The sequence below is a fragment of the Mytilus trossulus genome, chromosome 5, assembly GCF_036588685.1.
Source record: "Mytilus trossulus isolate FHL-02 chromosome 5, PNRI_Mtr1.1.1.hap1, whole genome shotgun sequence".
Classification (NCBI taxonomy): domain Eukaryota; kingdom Metazoa; phylum Mollusca; class Bivalvia; order Mytilida; family Mytilidae; genus Mytilus; species Mytilus trossulus.
This window is the reverse complement of record NC_086377.1, coordinates 18596128-18614799: the sequence shown is the minus strand read 5'-3', so window position 1 is coordinate 18614799 and position 18672 is coordinate 18596128. Positions and strand designations below refer to the sequence as shown.

Sequence of the window (18672 nt, the reverse complement as noted above, 5' to 3'; positions counted from 1 at the left end):
GTGATAAAAGTTAATAATGAAATTGATTAATAAATAGATTATTTTCAAAGGTAATTAAATGCCAATGAAATTCCAGAACATGGTTTCGAGGAATTTGGTCTAAGGATGTTTTTTACGTTTTTATGTCATTACAGTTAACGAGTAAGTTTCATTTTGTAATTTTCTCTTTTTTCCGAAGGAAATAATAAAATAAAAAATCTTTCATGGGATTATATGCTTGTTACAAGTCAAAAAATAAACCAAGTATATATAAATCTCAATACAAAATTTAAATGAAAATTGATATGTGGCTGTGTTTGGTGTTTCTAAATTGATTTTCTCATTAAAATATTTTTTTTATCAAAATACATGTATTTGGCATTCAAAAACTATATTGAAACTAATATGTTGGTAGAATTATATCAATAAATATGGCATAAATGCCATAATTAAATCAATATGCACAAATTAATTTTAATTGTTCCACTGTTAAATGATTAGATAATTATATTAATTGCATATTAGTTGAATATTATCTAACAAATCTTAATTGTTTGTTTGAATATCTACTATAGGATAATTGATTATATGCCAGACAAGTATTGTAAAAACAGATAAAAATGTTCGTTAACTCAGATTCCCTAATGTGTAACACTTTTATTATACATGTATAAAAATAAAAATCACAAAAATACTGAACTTAGAGGAAAATCAATTCAGAAAGTCCATAATCACATGGCAAAATCAAATAACAAAATGCATCAAAAAGGAATGGACAAGAACTGTCATATTCCTGACTTGGTATAATATATACTCCTGAAATGAGAATTTGATTTTATTGAGCTGCAACTCATCTGAAACCATACAAAATCTGAAATATTTGTGATATGACATATTTATAATGTAGTGTTTTGTTCTTGCTAAATTTGTCTTTGAAACTATCTTTTTTTTCACAGGGAATATAAAAATGAAAATGTGGTATAATTGTCAATGAGATCTATCCACAAAAGACCAAAATGACAGACATTTTTGCCAATTTTTAGAAAAATATTCAAATTCAGAGACCTTTATTGAGCTGTAACTTATACTCTTTCGGGGATGCTCATTCGACATACTGGCCGCAAAATTTTAAAACTTGTTTAAATAGTTGCCCCGTTGTACCTTCATTTTTTAAAAAGTAAATTATACTCACTTACAATTCCTTATAGGATTACTATATTTGGTATGATGGTTTCTTGCAAGGACTACATTTTAAAACTATCTGACCTTGAACTCATTTCATTGATCAGTGATATATGTTTAAGTTAGTTTTTCTATGATCACGCATTACATTTGTGCTATAAGCTGCTTGACTGGCAGGTTTCACATCTTTAATTCTTGACCTCAATTTCATAGTTCACTTGACTATATAATTTGTGTGGTGTGGTCAGATGCTAAAATATTAGCAATTTTTCAAATATACTTGGTACATATGGAATAATTTTAGGGTGGTCATTGTACATGTCTAACTGGGAGATCATGCCATTCTTTAAGAAAAAGGGGGAGGGGGGTTAATGGTTCCAATCAAATGTCTCCAGTCTCCATTAAAAATGTAGTGATTATCCAAAAAAAGAGGGGGACCTTCCCTGCATCTGTAACTGATATTGCACTTTTATTTTAAAGAGAAACTAATTCTGAATTGAAATTTTATCTTGGCTCCTTTTAATTTGTTTTATGGATTTTAATTTTGTCTGAATGCTGAATTTCCTATCCTGTTGCATGATTCAACCTTGGAATAAACCAGTAACCTAAAGTTAAACATGCAATTGATTTTATATGGGAAACTTTAACATGTTTTGACATGAACATAATGAAGAATGGTTGAGAATTATTATATGATGCTGAAATACTTAATTGATTGATGCTTCTAGCTCTGAGAAACAAACATTAAAGTCATTGGGGATGTTCTCAAAGGATATTTAAGAATTTGAAGAAAAAAATGAATGAAGAAACAAATATTAAAGTCAGGAAGGATGTTCTCAAAAGATATTTTAGAATTATTTAGTGCTATAAACTAATGAATTTTAGGGATACAAAATTAATGAAGAAACAAACATTAAAGTCAAGAGGGATGATCTCAAAGGATATTTTAACCTGATTAGTGTAATAATACTAATGGATTTTAGGGATTAAAATTTGATGTGGATTCTGACATGCATGACACACATGTATTGACTTGAGCTTCCTGAAGAGTAATACTGGCTAGCAGAGGAAATGAATCAATATTTAACCCTGGAAATTTTATCCATCATTCACTGCCAATTTTGATTTCTTAATTGCGAAAAAAAGTATTTGTCGCGTATGCCAGTTACCACATGAAAGATTTAATATAGAAATGAGAATGAAAATGGGGAACCCAAACAAAATGCAGGAAACAGCCCAAAGCCTGACCAATGGTTCATCAACACAAAATCCTGCATCCAACCGTATTACATGTGAGATTTCAATTAAGTTTTCTAACTATTTGAAATAAATGAAGGTTTTCTACAAGTGCCACTCTTGTTTGGTACTAATTCATTTGTCAAGAACAATACAATTTTCCCTGATTGCATTGATATTAGAGTTAAGAGAAACCCCATAAAAGTGAGAGGTTTAGCTAGCTATAAAACAAGGTTCAATACACCATTTTCTACATTAGAAAATGCCTGTACCAAGTCAGGAATATGACAGTTGTTATCCATTCGTTTGATGTGTGTGGACTTTTGATTTTCCTTTTTGAATTTTCCTCGGAGTTAAGTATTTTTGTGTTTTTACTTTTCCGATTAGCCTTGGCATGAAACGACCATAGTTTGGGGTTAATTATGAGGGTGTAATTAACTGTTGATGGTTTCTTCATAATCACCATAACTCATGGTATCTGATGGTCTTATTTCCTTCTATATGATTCTTACCATATTAAATGACAACATTTTGTGATTGTTTATTGTGATATTAATTTGCTTCTCGCTTTCTTCATGAGTATCATTGAAGATTCCCCCTTGAAGATTCCATTCAGTATTGATTGGAGTTCAATTGATGGTCACAATGTGGAAGGAATTAAGAACATAAATGACTTGCAAAAGATCTTTTAATACACTTGGATCATGATGTCAAAAAAGCGAGTGCACAATCTGTGCGTAGATATAAAAAAGTAGATGTGGTCTGATTGCCATTTAAACATTAGTCTACACAAAAGATCATGACCAAGAAATGTACAACTATAGGTCACTGTACATTATACATGTTTTCTTGTTAAAGAATTTACAAGTGTAATCTATTATTTTGCTAATTTATATATTTAGGTGTCCAGCACTGATCAGATAGATACAAAAAAATAAGTTGATCCATGGAGATTGAAAGCTCATTTAAATGCATTATTGATAATCTCTACTTATATCTTTTTATGAGATTACCCATATAGTCTTTTAGATTCTAAAAAGGTGAATTGCTTTAATGCGTAAATGAATTCTTGTTTCAAAAACTACCAAGAATTATTAACATCTGCAATGGCGACAGCAGCTACTGCTGTTTGTTTGTCTAGAAATTATTCAAATTTACAAGTATTGACCGTTGCTGGGATAAAGCTGTTAAGATAACCTGTTGTTACTGAGAAATCAGGGAAAAAATCCTTGCATTCTATCTGTTCAATTTAACTGATAAATAGTGATTGATAAATGGCACCAACCTTGAGTTGTTGGAATATTGAGATAAATGGATAGAATTTTGAGTCTGAATATGGTTGGTCATTGATCTGTTCTGATGGAGAAAGAAAATTGGGGGGGGGGGGGGCTGATTGTTTTTTTGCACAATACCTAGATTTAGTCATTGCTGTGTCTGTCTGTCAAAGATTTGGCTTCTTGAGAAAAATGCTTCTTTGATACATTTTGCAAAATTAAGGGGAACATTAGATAAAAAAAAAATAATAAAAGGGGGGGGGGGGGAGGATTGTGAATGACTGCCTTAGTGTCAATATAAACTTTATAAATAGTATGTAAAGAAAAGGGGGTTGTTATGAGGACAGACAGGCACGGATCCAGAGGGGGGGGGGGGGTTCCAGGGGTTGGAACCCCCCTTTTTTTGGATGATCAATGCATTTGAATGGGGACATGATGTAATTGGCCCCCCCTCACCCCCCCTTTTGTCCTGGGGTTAGGAACCCCCCTTTTTAAAATGGCTGGATCCGCATTTGTCAGATGTGTGATTTCTGTCACTTTCTTAATTTATATTATGGAAATAAAAATACTGTAACAATTTTACAATATTATTGATCAAATCTTTGTTAGCTGTAATAATTCACAAAGAATGAACAGCTTCAAATGCATTTCTTTTCTTGAAATCAAAGACATTAGAACGGAGGATATGAAATTACAGCATGATCAAACGAAAACATGATAATCTATCAAGGGAAGGGATTATTATAAAATCGATTTAAATAGCAGTCCTAAGATTTGTTCCAAGATTCAGATTATAACAAAAAATGCTTTTATTGATGAAAATGAGCTCTTAAAATTTGCATAAAATGGAGATTGCTTTTATTTTGAAGTTAAAAAGAACAAAATTAATGCCATATGAAAATTAAGAAGTATGTGGTATGATTGCTAATATAAAATGGATATTGCTAATTCATTATGAAAATAAGTAGATATGGTTTGGTTGCTGATGAGTAAACTCTCCACCAGAGACCCAAGCACACTTATAGATAATAGAATATTGACCTTCTATGGATTAGCATACATGTGCATTAGCAATACACATCATTTATGCTAATTTTAATAGTCACGTTCGTGTTGTAAATGACGGCTGGGTAAATGTGTGCTTGATCGGTATATGTGATTTATATTTGATATTAAATTACAGGATATCAAATTTTGAACAATACATGTGCATACCTTTCGGTTGACTTTATTTCTACCGAGATGTTCATCTGATGAAATTACAAAGGTTACGTTTTTATCATCCCTCTTTAAACTGCTGTAGGTTAAGTGTGCATATAAATTAAGGATAATTGGTCGTTAACATGAAAGAGATAGGACTAGTATGTTCCGCATAATTTTGAGGATTTAAATTGATTTTTGGAAGTCATTTAGTGAGTTTTATAACAAACGATAGATGTTATCACTAGGAGACATAGTACAATGTTAAAGATTAGCCATGGTTTTGTTGAATAGGGATGATACGGTTAGCGTAAAATGTTAGGATTAGGTTAAGGAGGAATTTTCGTCAAACATTTGTAAATTATCGGGGAAACATTTGTCATCACAGTATACAGCTTCAATAGATTTGACCTTTGGGATTTATTACCAATTACAGTGAAATTGAATTCTGTCTAGCCGTAGGCATTGCAATATAAATATTTCAATGAGAGAGAACTTTTTGAAGATATTCTGAAGTGGGATTTACACTGATTTCGAATGAAGATTTGGCGAACTTTTTGAAGTTCTATGTTTAAGAGAATTTACGCATTAGCTGATGTTAAATGAAGATTTGGCACATATTTCATTAGAAATCTTGTACTCTAAGAGATGAATCACTTGTTTATTTACATTCAGATTCATTGATTTTTTTGTCTGATTGGAATACTGGGGAAATTGTGTATTGGTTTTAAAGATGAAAGGGCTTGTTAATTACATCATTGACTGTGTAAGTCTTTGACTCAGAAGCAGATATTGATTACCCTCACCTTTGTTATGATAATGGAATAGTCTGAACTTTGATGTGGGATAAACCATATGTCTTTGAGTGGGTGTGTGTGTTTCATATGTCATATCTCACAAAATCTCACCAATTTAGAAGTACAGATCAAACATGCTTTTATTTTCACTATACTGGAATAATAAATGATGCAGTTATTATTGGAAAATATTTGTGATTGTTTTTGGTGGCAGATGCATTCTTTCCAATAGTAAAATTTAATGGAATTGGGATATAATTTTTTCACACACTGGATGTTGAAAAATTATGTAGATGCCTAGTTTCGTTATTTACTCAGGAAGTTGGGGAAAGAAAGCAAATGTGGATAATATTTTGTTGATATTTCAAGATAAATTGGATGTTTATTGTTAAAAGAAATGATATGTGCCTTCTGTATTAACACAAGCTCAAAGATAACGGTGGATTTATTGCTTTTATAGTTCCAGTTAATTGTCATCTAGTATTTTATGGAAACACATGGTAATCTTAGAACTGTGGTATTTTATTCGCAATTACAAGAAAAAAGGAATTTTGAGAACAAATTCAATTGGAAGTGAAAAATTGAATTGAAGGCATAAGTTTGTATCTTAGATCTATGGTATTTTATTCTTAATTACAAGAAAAAAGGGAATTTTGAGAGTAAATTCACTCAAAATTTGGAAGTGATAGAAAAATAAGAAATTAAGGCAAAAGTTTGTATTCTGATGTGTATGTGCTAGGATATAGATGAAAGATATTTTTGAGAACAAATTCAATTGGAAGTGATCGAAAAATCAAAAATTTAAGGCAAAGTTTTTACTTGGATGTGTGTGTGTGTATTAGTTTCAGTTTTACCAAAGGAATTTACATGAAGTATTTACGCCACATTAGATAATTGACATGTCCGATGATTTTTACCTATCACTAGATGAAATAACCGAAGAAGATATCATTATAGGTGATGATGATGAGGGTTAGTATACAAACATATACAAACTAACTTTGTATTAAAAGTTGAGGGGGGATATCGATTGAGGTAGCCTGAGGGACCCAAACCTGTCATTAGACTTTTACTTATCATTAAATGAAATAACTGAAGAAGATATCACATTTTTGGTATTTTGCAATTGAAATAATAGTAAGTAAGGACCAGCAAATTTCTTCAATGACCATCATGGATTTTGTTTTCTAGAAATCCATTAAGGGACGACATCAAAAGATCGAATCTTTGGCCTGTTCAATTGTAGGATAAAAAACATTAATCAAATAGGGGTGGGGGTCAACATTGCTGCAAGTTTTGTTAATCTAAAATCGATTTTACATATATATCCCTATTTGTCAACTAATTTTTCCCAAATTAAGTTAAGAGGGGGAGGGGGTGTGGGGGTTAGTGAAAAAAATATTTGAATTAAGTTTTTTATCCTTCATTGAACTTTTGATGTTGTCCCTAACCAATCCTATTTTGGTATAAAGATATATTTTTCTGAACAAACACTGGTGTTAGATTAACTTCTAGAAATAAAAGCAGTTTTCACAGGTTTTCAGTTTTAAATGTCAGGTTTTTTGTTCACAGATTTCACTGTATATATTGACCTGAATTTACTCATGCATAAAATTGCCCCTTGTTGACATTAGATCATTGAAAAGTTAATGTGGTCTCCTCAACAATACATCATTTTAATGATATATTAATAAAGTCAGTTTTATGAAAAATTTGAGCATTGAACTGGAATGTAAAAAAAGAACTGAAGAGAAAAAAATACCACATTATAGATTGATGCATGTGTATTGTCATTCTAGAATAAATTATAATTGCTTGATCTGTAAAAGGGGATATAAAATTAGTGAATTTCTTTCTTATTCATCCAATTGTTTTATCTTTTAATATTCGAAATCTAAGAAAAGAATAAATCATTAATTTCAGAAAATTGGGGAGGTTATACGTTATGGGGGTAAAAGGGCTAAAAAATGTCAAAAAAAGGTAAAATAACCATTTTAGGCCATTGTTTCTTAGAATTTAATAGTGTACGCCTATGTGACCCACGCCCAGAAAAAAATATGGGGATTGAGACAGCAAAAAAAGTTCTCATGACATTGGAATAAAAAATCCTGAATCACATTAGCACAGGCTCTAAAAAAATAAAAAAATAGTTGTAAAATCACCTGCAAAATGAATAATAATAACAGTATTTGAATAAAAATAACAGAAAGTTTACCCCCCCCCCCCCCCCCCCCCCCTCACTTTATCTAGTTGCGAAAATTAGAGGTTTTGAATTTCATCAAAATAAAGTTGAAACCTCAGGGAATGTTTTTTTTTTTTTTGAAAAATGAGAAAAAATCGGGGGGGGGAAGCAAAAACAGGCCTTATCATACCTTTTCCTATCACATCACTATATATTTCTCTTACATGTATATAGTACATATAATTGGGGGGTGGGGGCTGAGGCTGAGTCAGTTAATTGAGATGCACTTTATATTTAACCATTATAACAACAGATGTTGTTCTGTCTGTAACCGCATTATGTGCCAAGAATCATGGCGGTTTAGAAAGTTCTTCACATATCAGAATCAGTGTGCTCCTGTTGGTATTGTATAATATTGTATTAACAATCAACCATATAGATTACACAACATTTCAGGTAGTCCTGTGAACAGTAGGCTTCTATCATAGTACATTAAATCTGATTACATAACAAGTTCATCAGGTACTAATGTATCAAAGAATGAAAACACAGGCTGGATTTAATTGACAACCATGTGTTGATTGGTAAATTGTTTTTAGTGGAAGAAGACGTCAAGTCTTCTGAAGACTTAAGGGGCCGACCCTTGGCATTGAGTCTCTGTATGCCGCATTCGTTTCTATGTATTACAATTTCAAAACAACTTAGATTCCTGACACCGATTTTTACACATGATTAGGCATCTGAATCATTTAATTTGTAAATTATGATTGTAAAACAATCACTATCGTAAATATGACCCTTTTATTAATGTAAATTACTAGATTTCATCTCATCCACATGAACGTTATTTGTTTACTTGTAACAGGATGTTTTAACTGTAGATATTTGTATTACGCATGCGTGAATTTGGTATCGGGACAACTCGCCCTGTTTACAAGTTCGCCCTTGAAGTTACGAATTTGCAATCCTGCAGACAAGAAGATTTTGTTTTTATATAAATAAAAAGGATATATAAAGTGTTGTCTTTATTCATGGTTTTCTTTTGTCATGTGAATTAGATGCCCTCCGTAACATACAAGTGAACCTCCCGTTTAGGAGCAAAAACTCCCGTGTATGAAATTTTTCAGACTCCATATTTGAACATTTACTACTGTACGGGTGTAATTGACACCTGTGTTAAATTTTACCTGAACATCAAAGAAGATGTATAATTATATGGCTTCACTTGACAACTTGGGTGTCAAACATACTGGTAATCAACGATGTTTACCTCCGGCTAACTGCCGTTGTGTTATCAAAACGATGTGTATTGGGAATATTGAAATACTTTTTTTGTTACTTCCCTTTGTTTTATCCTGTTTTCAGTTATTTTGCTTTTAAAAATGTAAATTGTAAAAAGACTAAAAATGATTTATATTTTAATCAAATAATCATAAAAGGATGTTGATTAAATGAATTTAAATGATTTTGGACAAATAAAAAAATTAAAATTTGTAAATTATTTTTAGCAATCTAGACCTCCTTTCAAGGATTAAATTGAAGTTTATATAATAAATTTGTTTACATTTGATTAGAATTCAACATACAATATGTGCAACTAGTCTAATAAAAGGCCTAGTAGTAAGATCCTAGTAAAATTTTGAAATTTAAATTTGTAAATGTTAGTAAATAGCAAGACATTTTACACTGTTTTTAAGTCTTTTTTAAAAGCTTTCTACAAATATGACTTTCATAATGCTTAAAATCCATGCAGTACTAGTGTTAGTGTGTTATTTTTTTAATTAATTTACGATGTTGCAAATATACATGTGGAGCTTATTTCTTTCTTATTTGTCTATACATTTACAAATGATAAGGAGATGGAGACAGGAACAAAAATATATACAGATAAGATATATAAATATAATGATTCATTTGCAAGCAGTGAACAATCATTTGTCAAAAACAAAATAAAACAAAACAAGAAACAGATTCTTCTTATTATTTTATTTAATTCAAATAGAGAGGCAATAAGGGAACTATAAACATTACAATTTGATGGAAATTTGATGAAAAAACACAATTTCTACATCATTTGGTTACATTAACGACAAAATTTATGTCGATAAAAAACATGATGTTTTGACCATTCAGTACTTAATAGATGCATAGTTCTTGGGGAAAAGTTTCATCAAATAATATGAATATAAATGACTTTTTTTGTGCTCATTTTTTTCAGTGGGTTGTGATGATCTTCCAGTTAGGTTACCCTCATTTGGAGTGTTGTTCCCAACTTGTTAAAGGTCCATCTTTGTGCATAATTCAAAATTGGAAATTTCAACAAGCATCTAATATTCTTAATCTGGAAAATAAACCCTGGTCTGCTAGCTTCATGTATATTTTTTCTACCGATTTAATATATAACTAGAATCATGCAAACAGACTTAAGGAAAAGGCATGTAAGTTCATCATACAAATATGACACTTTTTCTAGACAATCCAGATCTTGCAAAATACGTCGCTAAAAATTGTAACCTTTAAAATTGTTGTTGTGCAGTAAAAACCCATATGGAAACTTTCAAAAGTTATGTAACAAGTCTTACTATTTTTATGCTCCATTTATGGGCAATATGTTTTCTAGTCTGTCCGTCCGTCCTGCTTCTGGTTATAAAGTTTATGGTCGAGGTAGTTTTTGATGAAGTTGAAATCCAATCAACTTGAAACTTAGTACACATGTGTTCCTCTTGATATGATCTTCTTAATTACTGCCAAATTAAAGATTTTACCTAATTTTCATAGTCAACTGAACATAGAAAATGATTGTACGGATGGGAAATCCATGTACTTATGACCTTTTCTTGTTTGAAGAAAAAAATACATTTTAAAGATAATGGAACAAAGCAGCCTGGGTAAGTGGGGGCTGCTTTTATGGTAATTCAAGTTACCTTTTATTCACCTTCTTCCACTTCAGAGCTATCAGCTCTTTGATTATATGGATATTTATAGATTTTGATGACGATGATGATGGATTGGTATTTAAAGTCCAGTGGGAAATATATGCATATCTGGATGAGAATATGTTAACGTTCATGTTATATTACTAAGGCAACCAGTCTTTCCTAATACTAATTTTGTGCAGTTAATGTTCCAATATTCATTAGTCTTTAGTATTCAACAGGCAATCAAAGGTGAATTATCAAACTTATCCCTCTTGTTCTTATGAAGAGCAGAGTGGTGGATATCTGAAGAGATTGATGATCTTAAAAAAGACTGGAATCACAACTCCTGCTCAGTGGCGGGTTCCAGGGATTTGAAACCCCACCTCTTTTTTTTGACGATCAATGCATTTGAATGGAAACATATAGTTGGACCCCCCTCCCCTTTTTTTTCAAATGGCTGGATCTGCCCCTGCTGCTGACTATTAACCTTGTTGTTAAAAGCCAATAATTAGTTGTCAACATTCTAGTAGGTTATAGTAGTTTTCTATGGCTTAATACATGTAAATATATGCATGCACAGGGATTAAAATTTGCAGTCTTTCAAAAACCACTAAAATTAGGACCTAGACTACCACCAATAACTCATTATAACCACCCTTGATGTATCATGGTGCAACAACCGACTTAACTAAATAAATGCACCATCAAGAGTGCATAAAACATTGAACATGAATGCAAGAAAGCAGTAAAAATTAAACAGAATTCAATCAAATGTTCTAAACATGCATTTAGAAATCTTTTATTTATTAGCGGAAGCAATTAACCAACAAAATGTAACATTTGAGGTGAAACCGACACAAAATCGATACGTTTTATGTGGCCATTGATACTGAAAGTTGTTACATAACAATGTTATCAGTGGAATACAGCAGATGAAATATCGGAAGTTAATAAAAGGTGACGTGATATTTGATATAGATGGCTAGAGTGGGGAAAATTGTTTGTAGACGTCCAAGATAAGACGTTTTATGTCTTGCTAATAGTTTGCTGATATCAGCAGTATTTGTTTTGACATTAAATAAGAAATGCTACTTAGATTTTTTTTTTATTGTAGAAATTTTGTATTACTGTTTATAGTTATAATGCTAATGATAAATTGGGGAAATTATAAAGATTGGAATCTGTCATTATGTAAACATTGGAAACATTTCAGACTTATTGATGTTTGTTGAGGGCTTTTAATAGTTAGTTTATGGATACTTTGAAACCTAATTTTTGTCTTGGCTTTCCTTGTTGAAGGCTAGAAATAGGAGTTGCTGTCTAGTAGTGACATTATGGAGCATTAGCATGATGTTTAGTGTTCTGCTAAAGTCAGTTTGTTTGGAATAACTTGTGATATATAGATCAATGACATTTTTTATAAAGTTGCATTTAATATTATCAGTACATATCAGTTTGACAACTCTTTCAAGGCCCTGCCACCTAAGGTTTATTGACTTTGAATTGATGTGTTATTGTCTATCAGATTGTTTTTTTAGAATCTTCTGCATACAGGCAAGACACATCTGTGTCAACAATTTGTTTTTTTGAAAATAACCAAAACCTGAGTTGCATGCTTTGTTTTGACTTCAAAAGGGTTTACTTCTAGGTTAAGACACTTCCTCATAGTACTATTATCTTGGCATAATACTATAACCCCCAACGCATGTGCACCTGTCATAAGTCAGGAGCCTCTGGCTTTTGTTAGTAATTTCACTGAACTAGTACACAATTTTAGCTCACCATCACTTGGTGTACGTCGTCCGTTGTCGTCCAGCTTTAACTTTTACAAAAATCTTCTTCTCTGAAACTACTGGGCCAAATTTAACCAAACTTGGCCACAATCATCATTGGGGTATCTAGCTAAAAAATGTGTCCAGTGACCCGGTCAACCATCCATGGCTAAAAAGGGGTAAAATGCAGTTTTTGGCTTATAACTCAAAAACCAAAGCATTTAGAGCAAATGTGACAAGAGGTTAAATTGTTTATCAGGTCAAGATCTATGTCATGGTGTGTTATTTGGCTTAAATTTGTGTTAGTGTTATTTTGGATAAAAATATGTTTTATTTTATGAAAGAAAATTTAATGTTTGTATTTTGTAAAAGTTTTAATTAATCTGTTTAATTAATTTTACCTATGCTGTGGCATTGAGTACTCGAAATGTCACAGTTTGCTCAAAGCACTTAATTTTGAAAGACTAATTGTAATTAGCATATGTCACTTGGAAAGTTTACGTTTTTTTATCAAAGCTGTAATCAAAACATTATAGGATTAGGCTTTGTTAATTAATGTCTATTTTTTGTTAATGAGAGTAATATACACATGTCGAGTCATATTGATTTATATTTGGTTTTAATATAAATAGCGTTGTAAAATTTAGGAAAATCAGTCACCTTTCGGAAACCTAACCTTTCACTACTAAAGTCTATTATACTGGTACTGTAGGACTGTCGATCAGTCTACTAGTTGACTTTGTAGTGTTTAGACAAAAATGTATTTTTGACTCACCTTTTATTTTTGGGAATTTTTAAGATAATAGTCAGTGTTTCGGAAGCGTAACCTCACACTACTCATGTCATTATACTGGCCCAATAAGACTGTCTACCAGTCTACCAGTTGACTGTGTAGTGTGAGACAAAATTTATCTCTGACTCATAAATTTTTAAATTAGAAAATACTTTTGAGAAACTTTTATTTTGAGACTTTTACATTTTGAATTAGAGATTAAGTACATTTTATGATTTAGTAGTTTTGGCATTTATTTTATATTTTACATTTTAAGGAGAAATAGTTTTTACTTTGGAAATTGATATTTTGAATTGATACTTTGTACTTTAATTAGATTATTATTATTATTTGGAATTGTTTACTAATTGATTTGTTATCATCATTCGTTTAAATTGTTACAGTTACAGTAATTAAATTATGAAAACCTTCCTTGCGTTTTAGCTATGCCTATCAGAACATTAAGTCTAGCGATAGACTGACCCCCTGTCCCTTGGTTCCAGCACATACGAGTTAGCTCCCCCTTATCTAACAGTGCTCTGGAGTGAACCTTGGTGACATCTATCTGCTCTGAAATTTTCATTTGAATAGAACAACCCGTTGTTGGGTTGCTGCCCCTGAATTGGTAATTTTAAGGAAATTTTGCTGTTTTGGTTATTATCTTTAATAATATTATAGATAGAGATAAATTGTAAACAGCAATAATGTTCAGCAAAATAAGATTTACAAATAAGTCAACAGGACCGAAATGGTCAGTTGACCCCTTTAGGAGTTATTGCCCTTTATAGTCAAATTTTAACCATTTTTCGTAAATCTTAAAAATCTTTTACAAAAATCTTCCTCTCTGAAACTACCAGGCCAAATTAAACCAAACTTGGCCACAATTATCATTGGGGTATCAAGTTTAAAAATTGTGTCCGATGACCTGGTCAACTGACCAAGATGGCCACCATGGCTAAAAATTGACATTGAAATGTTGTTTTTGGCCTATAACTCAAAAATCAAAGCATTTAGAGCAAATCTTACAAGGAGTTAAATTGTTTATCAGGTCAAGATCTATCTGCCCTGTTTATTTCAGATGAATCAAACAACCTGTTGTTGGGTTGCTGCCCCTGAATTTGTAATTTTAAGAAAATTTTTTTTTAGATAGAGATAAACAGTAAACAGCAATAATGTTTAGCAAAGTAAGATTTACAAATAATTCAACAAAACTGAAATGGTCAGTTGACCCCTTTAGGAGTCATTGCCCTTTATAGTCAATTTTTAACCATTTTTCGGAAATCTTACTAATCTTTTACAAAAATCTAGTCCTCTGAAACTACTGTGCAAAATTAAACAAACTTAGCCTCAGTCATCTTTGGGGTATCTTGTTTAAAAATTGTGTCCAGTGACCCGGTCAACCATACAAGATGGCGACCATGGCTAAAAATAGAACATAGGGGTAAAATGGGGTTTTTGGCTTATAACTCAAAAACCAAAGCATTTGGAGCAAACCTGAATTGGGGGTTAAATTGTTTATCAGGTCAAGATCTATCTGCCCTGCATATTTCAGATGAATCAAACAACCTGTTGTTGGGTTGCTGCCTCTGAATTGGTAATTTTAAGGAAATTTTGCTGTTTTTGGTTATCATCTTGAATAAGATTATAGATAGAGATAAACAGTAAACAGCAATAATGTTCAGCAAAGTAAGATTTACAAATAAGTCAACACGACTGATACGGTCAGTTGACCTCTTTAGGAGTTATTGCCCTTTATAGTCATTTTTTTTACATTTTTCATAAATTTTTGTAGACTTTTAGAAAATATTTTCCACTGTATTTACTTGGCCAAGATCATTATAGATAGAGATAATTGTAACAACAAGAATGTTCAGTAAAGTAAGATCTACAAACACATCACCATCATCAAAACACCATTTTGTCATGAATCCATCTGTGTCCTTAGTTGGATATTCACATAGAACAAGGTGAGCGACAGCTGAATCCCCAGCTCCTGGTGAGGGATTTTTTTGCTGTATTGATGGCCTTCAGCTGTTTGCTCATTGGTTGGGTTGTATTGTTGTCTCTTTGACACATTCCCATTTCAGTTCTCAAATTTATTACATGCTTTGTTTTGACTTCCTGTTATCTAGATATTGTTTTATTTAATTTCTCTAGCCAGTGCTTCTCAAACAACCTATTAGTACAGTAATTAGAAAGCTCATATAACATTCAGTGGTCTAGGCTTACACTAGAGACCTTATATCAGTAGATACTATTGTCAGTTTCAATTTATCTATAGATCGCAATGCAATCAGTCTGTACCTATAGATTGTAATGCAATCAGTCTAGGAAATTCTCAATAACCAGAATGTCCCTGAAGATACCAGTTATAAGCTTATATCTGTTGTTGTAATAAATCCTATTATTGATAAGGGGCTCCTGAAGGGAAATTTTTCAGTTCTACATAAATAACTTTATCCGGAACAGTTTCTTTTCAATAAAAATTGATAGAATGGGTTTCAAACCAATCGAAATTTCAATTTTTTTTAGTGAAATAAAAATGAATGTTTTAATATTTTTGTCCGATAGCTGTCCCAAGATGACCCCGGATCAATCTATGGAATTGGTTAGTAATGTCCAGACAAAATCAATGATGATTGTATCACAAGACAAAATACACTAATAATTTCCCAACATCAACAAGTTAAGTGCCAATATACATACAGCATAGAAGCCTTACTTCAGGTCTGTTTATTTCTATTTGTTTGTTTTCTATTAAGGAAAATGGTTCCATTGAGATGAATTCGTTCAATTTGGCCGTTTGGTTTTTATCTTGACCATATGTGAAAACATATGAAAATATAATCGAAATTCAGCCAACATTATTGTGTTTTTTATTAGTCAATATACAAGACGGATCCAATACGTTCATTATTCTCATAATGTAGGATAAAAACTAAAAACTGTTTGAAGGTAGTCTCTAAAACAGCTCAGTTTTCTACAAATTAGAGTGAAAATGTCCAAATATTCTTTATCCTTTTTCAGAATGAAAATTTTAAGTTTAAATATTTTTGGTATCTTTTCAGAGGAGGATGTTTCACCCAATGACAATCTTACATTTTCTGCCTTCAAACAACAACAGTCAAAGATGGCAGAAAAAACAGAGCAACGAAAACCTGATGAGGAACCGAGACAAAACGAGACCAAACAGACTGTAAAAGGAATGTCCACCAATGATATATTAATGCTAGCGTTGCAGGAATTACACAATGAAAGGTAAAGATCATCCAATGATATCTTAGTGTTAGCGTTTCAGGAATTAAGAGTCATCGAATGATATCTTAGTGTTAGCGTTTCAGGAATTAAAGGTCATCCAATGATATCTTAGTGTTGGCTGTTTCAGTGATGTCTTAGTGTTAGCGTTTCATGAATTAAAGGTCATCCAATGATATCTTAGTGTTGGCTGTTTCAGTGATGTCTTAGTGTTAGCATTTCATGAATTAAAGGTCATCCAATGATATCTTAGTGACTACGCGTGTTTCATGAATTAAAGGTCATCCAATGATATCTTAGTGTTAGCGTTTCAGGAATTAAGGGTCATCCAATGATATCTTAGTGTTAACGTTTCAGGAATTACGTTTTATGAATTAAGGGTCATCCAATAATATCTTAGTGTTAGCATTTCAGGAATTAAAGGTCATCCAATGATATCTTATTGTTAGCGTTTCAGGAATAAAGGTCATCCAAGGATATCTTAGTGTTAGCATTTCAGGAATTAAAGGTCATCCAATGATATCTTAGTGTTAGTGTTTCAGGAATTACATAATAAAAGGTCAAGGTCATCACATATATATGGTGATACAAGGTGACAGGTCAGTACAGCATAGATGCCAACCATTACGTTTTTTGCGTAGTTTGTCCGATTTTGCGATAAAAACTACGCTATTACGGTCGAAGTCGAATAGTTACGGATTACCAATCATCGCCGTTCAATTTTGTAAAACACAGATTTTTGTCATTACTTTTCCGTCCTAGTCCGGTATTTAGAAAACGCCAATGTAATGCTTCCTGTTTCTCGGGAGTTATCAACCTATTGTTGAGTAACTTACTGACTTCCGAAGAGGCAAACTTGCATTCACCCTTTCTCTACTTCTCCTTGACAAAACGAAAATGTACTAGTCGAGAACATCTGAACAATAAATGAATGGAATACATACTACAGACAAGATGTTAAACGACACATTTCGTGCACATCACTTTGCAACCACTTGTCGGTACTTTTTATTGGTAAATGCACGTTTATGAATGATTACTGAAAACTTTTCAAAAATACGAAAAATTTGATAGTTTGTTACTGATTGTGTCAAAAGGGGGTTGGCATCTATGGTACAGGGAATGTTGTTCTTCAAGCTTTCAAGCAACAGGAGATTTTGACTGAGAGTTAATAGTGATCTTCCTAGAGCCTTACTCTGATGCAGCCTTCATGATAAACTGTCCACAAGCCCAAAGCTCAACTTTTTGAAAATGATTGATTTGATTTTGTTGGCTAAGTATAGAGAAAATGCTTACAAGCCTGAAAGCTTGAAGACTGCTGATCTTGGTGCTTTATTTGATGATTTTAAAATAGAATCTATAGGGCCGTGTGCTATGAGTCTGCTATATTTGATGATTTTAACATGAATTTATAGAGTCACTGTTCTTTATTTTCTCCCATGGTGCTATATTTGATGATTTTAAAATAGAATCTATACATGTATAGGGCCATGGTGCTATATTTTTGGGAAAACCAGTGCCATGAAATTCTGGGAAGAACACAGGAGTATCATAATCAACTGTATGTTTTTACTCTATGCTCAATATAACATAGATATATACAAACAGATGTTTTCTATACAAATGTGTTTTTATAGTGTTTTCATTACAACAGATGCATGTGTAACACTGGCAGGTGGCCAATTTTCTCTTGGCAGACATGCATATATTAATGTGACATCCATATTTTATACAATTTGTTATTACTGCCATAGGGTCTTTCTCAAAGTAACTTCTGCACTTGAGGAAAATATTGTTTTCTACATAGGAAGTGCATTTGTTGCATTTATTTTTCAAATAATAAATGCAGGTCTGTGGCTGCCAGCCAACCCTGAGTTAGGGTCTTTTAGAGTTGATAGATCGGTCTACTGAGAAGAGAAAAGTACAATCCAGTTGAATAAGGGAAGAACTCTAAACTTTATTTCTGATCTGTCTCAATAAGTCAATACAAAACAGTTATAAGGCCGTTAGTTTTCTAGTTTGAATTGTTTTACATTGTCTAATTGGGGTCTTTTATAGCTGACTATGCGGTATGGGCTTTGATCATTGTTGAAGGCCGTACGGTG

At 32.1% G+C, this 18672-nt stretch overlaps 1 protein-coding gene across 2 annotated transcripts in view; it reads left to right on the top strand.

Moving 5' to 3' along the window:
* The window catches only part of LOC134718623 (adenomatous polyposis coli homolog), a 75689-nt gene that overhangs the window by 23881 nt on the left and 33136 nt on the right, over window positions 1–18672 (top strand). Inside the window, exons 1-2 of one of the 2 annotated variants that reach the window (XM_063581267.1) lie at window positions 5471–6640; window positions 16381–16570. In XM_063581267.1, the coding sequence (XP_063437337.1) occupies window positions 6568–6640; window positions 16381–16570 (263 nt within the window). In that variant the 5' untranslated portion in view covers window positions 5471–6567. Of the gene's footprint in view, window positions 1–5470; window positions 6641–16380; window positions 16571–18672 lie in introns of those variants that run through there. The other variant, XM_063581266.1, reaches the window with a different exon arrangement.